The 12,430-nt window shown below is 37.2% G+C and overlaps 1 protein-coding gene across 1 annotated transcript in view; it reads left to right on the top strand.

The window, feature by feature from the left end:
• dlgap2a (discs, large homolog-associated protein 2a) overlaps positions 1-8,575 on the top strand; it is a gene marked incomplete at its 3' end in the record, with an annotated part of 50,546 nt that extends 41,971 nt beyond the window's left edge. The window contains exons 10-14 of the mRNA XM_079385583.1: positions 3,010-3,095; positions 3,219-3,673; positions 6,524-6,615; positions 7,540-7,692; positions 8,375-8,575. Of these exons, the coding sequence (XP_079241709.1) occupies positions 3,010-3,095; positions 3,219-3,673; positions 6,524-6,615; positions 7,540-7,692; positions 8,375-8,575 (987 nt within the window). The remainder of the gene's footprint in view (positions 1-3,009; positions 3,096-3,218; positions 3,674-6,523; positions 6,616-7,539; positions 7,693-8,374) is intronic.
• Positions 8,576-12,430: the final 3,855 nt, after the last annotated feature.

The raw sequence follows: 12,430 nt of genomic DNA, 5'->3' as shown, positions 1-12,430 counted from the left end.
TACATGCATGTGTGTGTATTTATATATACATAATAAATATACACAGAACACACAAATATGTAAACAAAATCTTTTATTTTGAATGCGATTAATCGCTTGACTGCACTAATATACAGTATATATATATATATATATATATAATATAACTTGTGTTATTTTCTTGTCATATCTGTGGTAACAATATGTTTTAATTAAAATCATTTAATCATCAGTGACAAAAAAAACAACCCTTGGTTATATTCGCCATGAAATCGAAACTCATCTATTTTCTAAAATGTCATTGAATTATTTTTCCGGAGTGTCTATTTACTTTTGCCGAACTTTTTTTTCTTCTTTTTCAAATCTCATATCTCATCGGAAATGCATTTCTTTTCAATAAAAATGAAGAAAATAATAAAAAATTAGATTTTGGCTTTATTGTCCCAAAAAGGTGGCATCCATTTAATATTTTGAATTGAAATATAATTATTATTTTTTATATTTTAATAAAATAATAAATAATAAATTAATAAAATTATAATAATTTACATATTGAGTGTAAATTATTATAATTTACACTCAATATGTTATTATTGCATACTGTTTTTTGATGTACTCCAATACTGAGGTGCAGATAATTGCCACTATTTGCAATAAGTAGTATAAATAACAGAAAATCCTGCTATTTGCACTTAGTGTAAATAATAGTATCTATTGATAAAAATGCAATTTACACTTAGTGTAAAAAGCCTCTATTGCTTTTTACACTTAGTGCAAATAGCCGCTGCCTTATTTTAAACTATCGAACCCATTCAATCAACAACTGATGAATTAAACCAAGTTTCACATCCTGTTTCACTCAGATGTACGTCACAATGTGAAAGACATGAGCTGTTGCTGCTTCTGTTACATTGCACCTTTACTTTTGACAAGGGTAACATGAATTCCAAGTCGTCTGAAGCCACATGATGGCTTTCTTGGAGTTTTTGTTCCTCACATAAAGTTATCACATGACTTCAGAAGACTTGGAATATAGTGCACAGGTCATATGAACATGATTTTATTGTGCTTTTTTGTTTTGTTAGCTTGGTAACCCCTGCTCACTATAAACTGCCCACCCAGCAGTTTTGAGATTTGGTAAAATGTGACAGAACAAATGAGGTGGAACATTTTTCATCACAGTTTCCCTAGAGTACTGCGATCCAAGGTACTATTTTGTATCTATAAAGGATCCCCGAGCACACATTATCAAACAGTGAAGGAAAGCACTGCTCACCTGTAGTTGTAATCCTTATGGACTGATTTGTGTCTGAAGAAAGCTCATACCCTGGCCTTCGTTCTTTCATGCCTGACAGTCTGGCTCACTCAAATAGAATTCCTGTGCTCAGCCTTTCTGCTTCTTGATGTTCTAGCGGTCAGACTGATAGATCAGGGACAGCTGATTTGTCTGATCTGTGATGTGAATCATCTTGTTCTCTGATTCTGGTCACCCTTCCCCTGCCTGTCCTTCTTCAGCGCTTGTGTGAGTCACACTTTCTTCAGATGATTTGAAGTTCTTAGAGGTGATGGACTCTTCTAAGTGACAGACAGTTTGTGTGATACACCTGAATGATTGACCTTCAGTTCAGTATAACAGTTATTCGAGTTATTACAGAATGTATTTTAGCTAATTGAGCGTATTTACTCTCTCAGAAATAAACTATAACTGCTTTGCTACATATACTTTTGATAGTGATAATTGTTAAAAATAACAGCCTAATTATTTAAAATAAAATAATCTATCACCATTCAAATGTTAAGACTTTTTAATGTTTTTGAGCAAAGTCTTTTATATGCTCACCAAGGAAAAAATACAGTAAAAGTGTAATATTGTGATATTATTACATTTTAAAATAACATTTTAATAATAATATTTTATAATATTTTTTTTTTATTTGAATATATTTTAAAAAGTGATTTATTTCAACGATGGCATCACACACGCAAATATATGCCGTAGATACAGTAAATAGGGTTATCATTGTACATCATATATTTTTTATTGTAAATTATATTTTAAAATACCTGCATGAGTTTATAGCATAAATTTCAAATGTCCATGCTGCAGTTGTTTAGAGCTGCAGTTGACTTGACTAAACAACATATAGTCATTCCAAAAAAGTTTCTCAAAAGTTTGCTTTATGCATCTCTCATGGTTTATTAACTCCAGGGTTGAGTTTCCACGACCTTCCTCAGTGGCTCTTGATCAGACGTGGAAGTTTGTCACTGTTTGGCATTGAAGTTTGTTTTTTGTACTTGGAAATGAATTTTTCTCTAAAACTGTAATGAAAACGTGTTTATTTGGCCAGATTACATAATGAATACAGTTATTAAAAAATGAGCTTCGCTTCCTCCTTTTGAAATATTTGAACAGCACATCGTCTATTATTTGTTAAGTTACTTGTGGACTAGACACTGTGTGGGTGCTTTTTTTTCTCTCTAGCCTCTATCGCTTTTTACACTTAGTGCAAATAGCCGCTGCCTTATTTTAATCCATTCAATCAACAACTGATGAATTAAACCAAGTTTCACGTCCTGTTTCACTCAGATGTACGTCACAATGTGAAAGACCCCTGTGGGAAGTCGTGGCCTAATGGTTAGAGAGTCGGACTCGTAATGCAAAGGTGGTTCGAGTCTCGGGCCGGCAGGGATTGTAGGTGGGGGGAGTGAATGTTCCCTCAATACCACGACTGAGGTGCCATTGAGCAAGGCACCGAACCCCCAACTGCTCCCCAGGCGCCGCAGCATAAATGGCTGCTCACTGCTCCGGGTGTGTGTTCACGGTGTGTGTGTGTTCACTGCGGTGTGTGTGCACTTTGGATGGGTTAAATGCAGAGCACAAATTCCAAGTATGGGTCATCATACTTGGTCGTATGTCACGTCACTTTCTCGTCACTTTCACTTTCTTAATGATATAATTCATAATTATGTAAGTATTGGAAGTATGTACGTGGTCAGAAATCATCAGTTAAAACTGTGTTGTCATTGCAGGTGGAAGCAGCGACTGATTCAGAGTGTGAAAGCAAAGGCTCTCGAGAGTATCAGTCTGTTGGGATTCAAGTGGAAGACGAGAGACGGTAAATACCCAGCACCTCTGTTTTATCTCTATGTGTGAAGGGCTTGTGAGGTGCGATTTGCTGAATTACCAGCTGTGTGTGAAATGTTGTTGGTCTCATTTGAGATCTTTCTCTCTCGTACAGACAGAGCCGGTTTAAGCGGTCCAACAGTGTCACGGCCGCCGTTCAGGCTGATCTGGAGTTGGAGGGTTTTCCTTTAATGGAAGATAAAGGTCTTCAGTTTGGTGGAGGTTTCCAGCGTCACAGCGAGCCCAGCACCCCTACGCAGTACGGTGCCGTTCGGACCGTCCGCACCCAAGGTCTCTTCAGCTACCGTGAGGACTACCGCAGCCCATCGGAGCCCCCGAGTCCCCAGCGCAGCCCCGAGCCCTGGCTGGAGCCCTCGCCGCGGGAACCCATTGCCACCGTGGCAGTTACAGTGACGCCGCCTCAACCAACAGATTCGGGAAGAGCGTCGCCCTCTTGCAGGAGGGACGGAAGCTGGTTCATGCAATTGCTGCACACAGAGACGAAAAAGATGGAGGGATGGTGCAAAGAGTTGGAAGGAGAGGCGGAAGAGAACGATCTATCAGAGGAAAGTGAGTTAACAGAACTCCGGTTTCACAAGCCGTTAAATCTTTATATTATAATATTTGTTTGGTGTAGAGTTTGGCTCCAGGTTTCAAAGTGTCAGGTATGAATCTAAAGAAGTGTCACATTTAACGGTGAAACGCTCGCAGAGCTCCAGGTTATTAGAGGCTCACGCTGAGAGTGCTGCCATGTGAGCAATTACGTCTGTCAACATCTGTCAGGTTTCCATGGCAAAGAGCTCAGAGGCTCTGAACGACAGACTGAAGGAGATAATGCACAGAAATGGATGGGAGAATGCAATGGAGTATGAAATTGTGAATCGCTTGTGTTGTGGAGTTTATGAGAGTATGATTATGACCAAATTCACATACTTTCAGACTATATACTGAATTTGATGGAGAACTTGTTTCTTGACAGTCACATAAAGTATTACATACTGCATCTGCCATGTTGCTATTGTTCTTTGACCCTGCTGAAAAAGCTGGTCTGCTGGTCTTAGATGGTCTTCCATCTTGTATTTCACTGGGTGGCTAACTAGTCCTGACCAGCTGGAAAGTACCTCAGATGCTTATGAAATCCGACTGCAGAAGAGCTGATATATATTATGGGATATCAAAGTGTCAACACTTCACAATCTCAGCAGGTGTAGTATGTCATTCAAATGTTGGGGTCAGAAAGATTTTTTTTAATGTTTTTGAAAGAAATCTCTTATGCTAACCAAGGCTGCATTTGTTTGATAAAAAATATGGTAAAAACAGCAATATTGTGAAATATTAATACAATTTAAAATACTACAGTTTTTTAACAATTTATTCCTGTGGTGTGGTGCAAAGCTGAATTTTCAGTCTTCAGTGTCACACGATCCTTCAGAAATCATTCTAATATTCTGATTTGGTGCTCAAAAAACATTTGGTGCTAAAAAGAATCAGTGTTGAAAACTTGTTAATATTTTATAAAAACGTTTGTATGTTGTTTTATTTATTTTTTTATGAATAGAAATTAGAAAACCAGAAATCATCAGAAACAAATAGAAATCTTTTGTTTAATCCATCCTTTCCTTGCAGAATAAAATAATTACTTTTGAATGGAAACATTATCTGTATTATTCAGCTACATTGAGTATTTGGACATTTGAATGATTTCACATACTGCTTTGTAGCAGAAACATCTGCATGTTCATGTGCAAATTCACAGGTATACGAGTATACAGACACTTTATGAACCGCACAGACAGTTAAATACAGTGGGGCAAATTAGTATTTGATACACTGCTGATTTTTCAAGTTTTCCCACTTACAAAGAATGGAGAGATCTGTCATTTTCATCGTAGGTACACCTCAACTGTGAGAGAGATTTTTGAATAATTAACTTCCATTTTATTGCATGAAATAAGTATTTGATACAATAGAAAAATAGAACTTATTATTTAGTACAGAAACCTGTGTTTACAATTACAGAGGTCAGACGTTTCCTGTAGTTCTTGACCAGGTTTGCACACACTGCAGCAGGGATTTTGGCCCACTCCTCCATACAGGTCTTCTCCAGATCTTTCAGGTTTTGGGGCGGTCACTGGGCAACACGGAGTTTCAGCTCCCTCCATAGATTTTCTATTGGGTTCAGGTCTGGAGACTGGCTAGGCCACTCCAGGACATTGAAATGCTTCTTACGGAGCCACTCCTTAGTTGCCCTTGCTGTGTGTTTGGGGTCATTGTCATGCTGGAAGACCCAGCCACAACCCATCTTCAATGCTCTTGCTGAGGGAAGGAGGTTGTTGCCCAAAATCACGTGATACATGGCCCCATCCATCCTCTCCTCAATACGGTGCAGTCGTCCTGTCCCCTTTGCAGAAAAGCACCCCCAAAGCATGATGTTTCCACCCCCATGCTTCACAATTGGGATGGTATTCTTGGGATTGTACTCATCCTTCTTCCTCCAAACACGGCGAGTGGAGTTTATACCAAAACGTTCTATTTTGGTCTCATCTGACCACATGACCTTCTCCCATGCCTCATCTGGATCATCCAAATGGTCTTTGGCAAACTTCAGTCGGGCCTGGACATGTGCTGGCTTGAGCAGGGGGACCTTGCGTGCGCTGCAGGATTTTAATCCATGACGGTGTAGTGTTTTACTAATGGTAACTGTTGAGACTGTGGTCCCAGCTCTCTTCAGGTCATTGACCAGGTCCTCCCGTGTAGTTCTAGGCTGATCCCTCACCTTTCTCAGGAGCATTGATACTCCACGAGGCGAGATCTTGCATGGAGCCCCAGTCCGAGGGAGATTGACAGTCATCTTGAATTTCTTCCATTTTCTAATAATTGCGCCAACAGTTGTTGCCTTCTCACCAAGCTGTTTGCCTATTGTCCTGTAGCCCATCCCAGCCTTGTGCACAATTTTGTCCCTAGTGTCCTTAGACAGCTCTTTGGTCTTGTCCATAGTGGAGAGGTTGGAGTCTGATTGATTGAGTGTGTGAACAGGTGTCTTTTATACAGGTAATGCGTTCAAACAGGTGCAATTAATAGAGGTAATGAGTGGAGGATAGGAGGGCTTCTTAAAGACAAACTAACAGGTCTGTGAGAGCCAGAATTCTTGCTGGTTGGTAGGTGATCAAATACGTATTTCATGCAATAAAATGGAAGTTAATTATTTAAATATTATACAATGTGATTTTCTGGATTTTTCTCACAGTTGAGGTGTACCTACGATGAAAATTACAGATCTCTCCATTCTTTGTAAGTGGGAAAACTTTGGCAGTGTATCAAATACTTATTTGCCCCACTGTATGTTCTATATAAATGTGTGAGTTTAATTGCTTTCGTGGTTATTAAATATTTATCTCTCTTTCCTTGTTTGCGTGTTAGTCCTAGGCAAGATCCGGAGTGCTGTAGGAAGCGCACAGCTCCTGATGTCCCAGAAATTCCAGCAATTTTATTGGCTTTGCCAGCAAAACCTAGTAAGTAACATCATATGCCAATTTGTGCATGAATATGTGTGTTGTATTTATGTTATTGTGCTAAGCTTTGTTATACTCACGGCAGCTCTTCCCCTAACGCACTGCCACACTTCCATAGGGGTTGTCTGTGCTGGAGTAATTGTGGTGTAGTTGATGGCCTTTTGTTCTGCTGTGTTCATTTAAATATGATACACATCAGCTGATCTGAGAACTGCAGAGAAGGCAAATGACCAAGTACTGTGGCATGCACAGTAGAGCGACGTTTTAGTAAACAACCCAAATCCTCATGAATAAAATACTTCTGTTCAATGGCAAACACTCACAGTGGTAATCTGGCCACATACAGATTTATGAAATAACAACAAATGATAAATTGTTATTGCATCAAATAACAATGGTTAGACTTCGGCTTTAAGCTCTTGCAGTCTTCAGCTGTATACATTTATAAAGAAGTGCAACCTGTGGAGGATTAGGAGTGCCACTTAAAAATAAAATGAAGAAATCAATCATGGTTGCATTTAATTCAAGACTAAAAATGTAAATGGCTAAATCACTGGTTGACAAATTAATAGACTTTTTAAATCAATGTTAAACATAAAAATAAATAATAAACTGATAAATGAAATGGCAGCATTTAAAATATATTATTAATGTTTATTATTTATCATTTGAGTTAACAATGTACAGTTCACAGACGCATGCAAGCAGCCTATCCACTGTCCACTGGCATTTTTAACACATTTTTCTATCTAAAGTATTTGGCCAATACATAAAGAAAACGCATTTTAAATGCTTTATAAAATAAAACATTTTAATGTACCATTTTTTCAGTTTCATAGTATTTATTGTTATATTTAACATTATTTTTTAAAATAAATTTCCATTTTTAGAGTGTAGTGTTTTAAATCCTCATTTGTGTTGCAGGACCCCAGTGCCATGCCTCGGCCCACCTCTCAGGACCTGGCCGGGTTCTGGGACCTGCTGCAGCTCTCCATTGATGATGTTACATCCAAATTCAATGAGTTGCAAAAGGTTAAATCCAACGATTGGAGGCTTATTGAAAGTCCTGTAAAGAAGGTGAGAGCTGATTGGTTAGAGGATTTTTGAGGGTCGAATTTGTCATCAAACCTAATTTGATGCTCCAGACTGTACTCATAAAATACATTTTGTTTCCATTCACAACCATTAAAAATGTAAAAATTAAATGCAGTAAAGACATTTATAATGCTGCAAAATGTCTGTTCTTTTGAACTTTCTGTTCATCAGAGAATCCTGAAAATAAATGTATCACAGTTCCCACAAAAATATTACGGAAAACTGTTTTCCTTTGCCATCACATGGATAAATTGCATTTTACTTTACTTTACTTTTAGTCATTTAGCAGACGCTTTTATCCAAAGCGACTTACAAATAAGAAAAAGTAACTAAAACTAAAAGTTAACACTCTGTAAATACTCTATACACACCCATTTAAGAAAATACAGAAATTAAATAAAATTGACAAATGCATACAACAACATTTCAATCGTAAACATATAAATGGAAAAAAATAAAATATATAATAAAATATATTTAAAAATAAACAATTTAAATTGTTAAAAACAGAGAAAATAATGGTAGTGTTATTTATTAATTAAATTAAAAACAATGTATATCTAGTCTGCTGCAGATATTACCTGACACACATTTAAATGAAAAAATGAACCCAATATTTGTACATTCATATGTTGTGTTTGTATATTATTTGTCATGGTTCCAGCTCCCGCCGCCAGTACCAAAGAAGACGTTGCGTAAGAGTGTGACGAGGGAAAAATCTTTGGATCTCCCTGACCGTCAGAGACAGGAGGCACGACGGCGCCTCATGGCGGCCAAACGAGCAGCTTCATTCCGCCAAAACTCAGCATCAGAGCGGGCCGACAGCATCGAGATCTATATACCGGAGGCCCAAACACGGCTCTGAGAGTCACAGGGAACACCTTTATCACATCATCACCATCATCACTCTCAGTGACAGAGCCAGTTCAAAATGTATTCATCAAACAAGTTTCATTCCTGTCAAAAGGGTTTTGTACCTTTCAGAACTGCCTGCAACATCCATATGAAGTTTTCCCTGTTCAGGGAGAGACGCTTCACCAAAATTGCACAACATATCGCAATTGTAGACCCACGTGACAGTGATGTTGCCTGACGAAACAAAACTTCACATATAAGCTTTAATCACAGCCAATCTGACGAGTGTCTTTCTGACATCCATTTAGCACTTTCAAAATAGAAAAATTTACTTTTTGAGGCCTCAAATTTAAAGAATTCATTTGTTTTCATTAAATTACGAAACCTGAGGAAAAGTCTTTAGTTCCGGTTCTATCTGGTTCCATTACAGAATCAAGTTCTGTAGCTTTGTATTTCCGTTCTTACATTTAATTTCTCTCTCTCACTCTTCATCTTTGTATTTCTGTTGTTCTCTCTCGCTCTCTCCCCAGTGAAGTTCATAGTATTTTTCTCATGAACTCACTTTGAGCATTTATGTAAGTGCCAGTGCTGAAATACCTCAATCATACATTTTAGACCGAAGCCGTTGGCCAGAGCGGATAGTCACAGCCTTTAAAAAAAAAAAAAAAACCTTGTTGGTTGGGAAAATTCAAATCTCAGTCAGAGGGTTTACATTGCCAGATTGAAGATCGGTTTTTATTAATCACCTACTTACCGATATCAAATATAGAGCTGTCACACTATTTCATACTTGATATTTATGGTTTGTCATTTGAATTACTGTAGGTTTTTGGGTGCAATTGCTTAAAACCTAAATTCAACAATGTGAAGGTTCAAAAATGCATTTTTGCACTTTCTTCTTCTAAATGTATGTTTGTATGTATTTCCAAGGGAAATGAAGTTCTAAAAGATATTGTTGCAGTTGAATTGCAAGGTTTTGTGTGATTATTGATTTATCATTTCATGTTTCTGAATGTTTCATCCCTTCAGCCTCATAGTCATTCATCACTTTGTATTTATTTTTATTGAACCATTTTCCACTCCATCTGCTGTTATCAAGCATCTGGCCCATGTTCTTTGCAAAAAAACTGCCTTTTGTGTATTTTCTGTGTATCTTGACGAAGAAAATCAATGATTTTGTCTCTATAGAAAAGAGACATCGGACGTTCCCATTATTATCTAGATGACTTGGCGGTTGGTGATAGATGTTTTATCTGTAAGACTGCATGCAGTCCACATATCACACGTCTGTGAGAACGATCAGAATGATTTCACTGTATAATCAAAGTGGAACTGTTCTTGAGTCTATTTGATGGCGTTTGTCCATACAGGCGACTGCAGTACATTATTTTAGAATATTATATTAGAATATCAAAACCAAAAAAGCCAGTGTTGCTTTGGATTGTTATACAATCATTGAATTTGTTGGTTTCATTCAGAATATATTACTAAAGAGACCCACTTTCTGTTCCTGAGAGAGATTTCAGCTTAAACATGCCAGGCTCTTCAGCTCTAGCACTTAAGATAAAAGAGTTTGATGTTCTGTTAATACGAAGCATAAATGCATGACCACTTATAGTTCCCTCTTAGTGACTCACAACCACTGAAGTGTCACTGCCGACAGCCTCAAAAACTTTCACAAATACCGTCACTATATATCATTTGGTCGCCGTGATTTTGCCAAGCAAGACATGTTCCATGATCAACATCTTTTGTTGATCCTGAATCAACATTACTGTCTAAAAATATAGACTTAACCCAATCCCTACCCCTAAACCTAACCCTACCCATAATTTATTCCTAAAATCAGTGGGAAATGATAGCTGATTAACAAGGGTGTAGAAGCACCTAACCCTGATCATAAGCCTAAAACAGATATTTCCTGAAAAATTATCCCTCAATTCTGATTGGTTGATTGGAATGTTGTTCCAGGATTCATTTACCATCATCACAGTCATCCTCGGTCTATCATACAAGGTTACATTTCATTTCAAAAGTTAAACTATTTCCCCTCTTGAGACAGCCCTGTTTTTGCTTCTGCGTCATAGAAGGAGAGAGGAGGCCAGAGATTAGAGGAGATTAGTTTTATCACTTCCACTCGATTTCCTTGTAGCTTTATATTGTCAATTTCCTTTGCGAGATGACCTTGAGAAGAGCTCGTCGTTAGAAGCAAATATTTTCTTTTAATTTCCCTGTGCTCTGTTTTTTTTTTTTGCTTAAGTCATTGTTCAAACACAATTACAGCATTTCATCAGCGAGAGGCTTGTAATCGATGAAACTGGTTTCAGGCTAGAGGAAATTTCTGAATTATTTTCTCAAAGCGCAAGGCAAAACGCAGCATTGCAGCTATAAATTGCACTTAAAGTCAAAATACATTGTTCTAGCTCTCATTTCACACCAACAGAAGTTTTGATGAATTATTTAGTTTAGTTCTGGGCAATTTACAGCTTTGTAGTGCGAGTCGTGGCCCTCAGGGTTAACAGAAATCCACAGGTCATTACTGACATTCTCCTGGCCTTACAAACTAGTCAGACTGTTGAAAAATACACACTAAACTGATGGGTAACATTTTACAAAAAGGTCTCATTTGTTAACATTAGTTAATGCATTGATTAACCTGAACTAACAATGAGTAAAATCATTCTAATCATTCATTGTTTGTTCATGTTACCTATTGAAACAGTTTTGTAAGTGTTACCAGCTTTATGGCAAATTGAATTATTGATAGTGAACTGATTATTTTAATCATGCTTTGTTGATAAGTTTTTTCCCTCTACATGGTGAGGACGTGTTTGTGATTAAGTGGTCCTGCAATGTGGCAGCTGTTCTTTCTGATTAACCTGCTCAATTATCATTATGCAAACATGCCAGTAATGCAGGCAGTGTTTATGTGCCAAATATGTTTATGTGCCACATGTTTGAACAGCTTCTGCTGTTCACAGACCTTCACGCACACCGTCTTTCCCGTGCTTCATCATATCATTTCAACACGACCGTCTGAAAGCGTTTTGGTGAGCTGACCTCTAAACAAACATCCTGAAGAACAAATGCTCACCTGCCACCTTTTAGAACAGTGGAATCAGTTATCAAACGTCGATTTGTTTGTATGATTGCCACATTTTCTTCAGCAGGGTTGCACTGGGTGGTCATCTTGATTAAATATGCTTTCATGAACATCATTTGCATTTACTCTATTCATATGTACATTTATTTCCATCAAAATAAATCATAAGTCAGTATTTAACAAAAATGAACCCTCTGGACCACAGTATTTGAAACCAGCCAGTGGGCCTTTGGTACCAGTGCGGACTGAGATGCCCTGGTTTCGGTTTCTTACTCTAGAGAAGCTTCATCTTGGGACTGGATTAATCCTGGATCTCAGAATGTGAAAAGATTATAAAATCTTAGTGAAATTAACCAATGAAAAAGGTAGTTGTTTAGCCGAGAATATTTTCATTTATTATACTGTATATCATATCTATATGAAGGGTGAATATAATACCAAATATTCATTATTTGTACAGAATTATATAAATAGTTATATATAAATATATATATATATAATATAAATACATTGATCCTTTGTTGAAGCAAAACTCTTTTTCTGCTCTTCTTTATTGGTTGTTGATTTTTTTTCTTCTTCTTTTTGTTTTCTTGGGTGGCATGCACCATTTTGATGCTGAATGTGGGTTTTCCTGCTTCATTGCTTTTCCAGATCACGTTTTTTGAATGTTGTTTATTATTAAACTTAAACTCAGTTTTGTTTATTTTTATGTATTCATGAAATGTTTCAATTGTGTTATGAATTTGACTCTGTTTTTGCTCA

This window comes from Barbus barbus, assembly GCF_936440315.1.
Source record: "Barbus barbus genome assembly, chromosome: 30".
In the NCBI taxonomy this organism is placed as follows: Eukaryota; Metazoa; Chordata; class Actinopteri; order Cypriniformes; family Cyprinidae; genus Barbus; species Barbus barbus.
The sequence above is the reverse complement of the archived record's forward strand: the minus strand, read 5'-3'. Positions and strand labels throughout refer to the sequence as shown.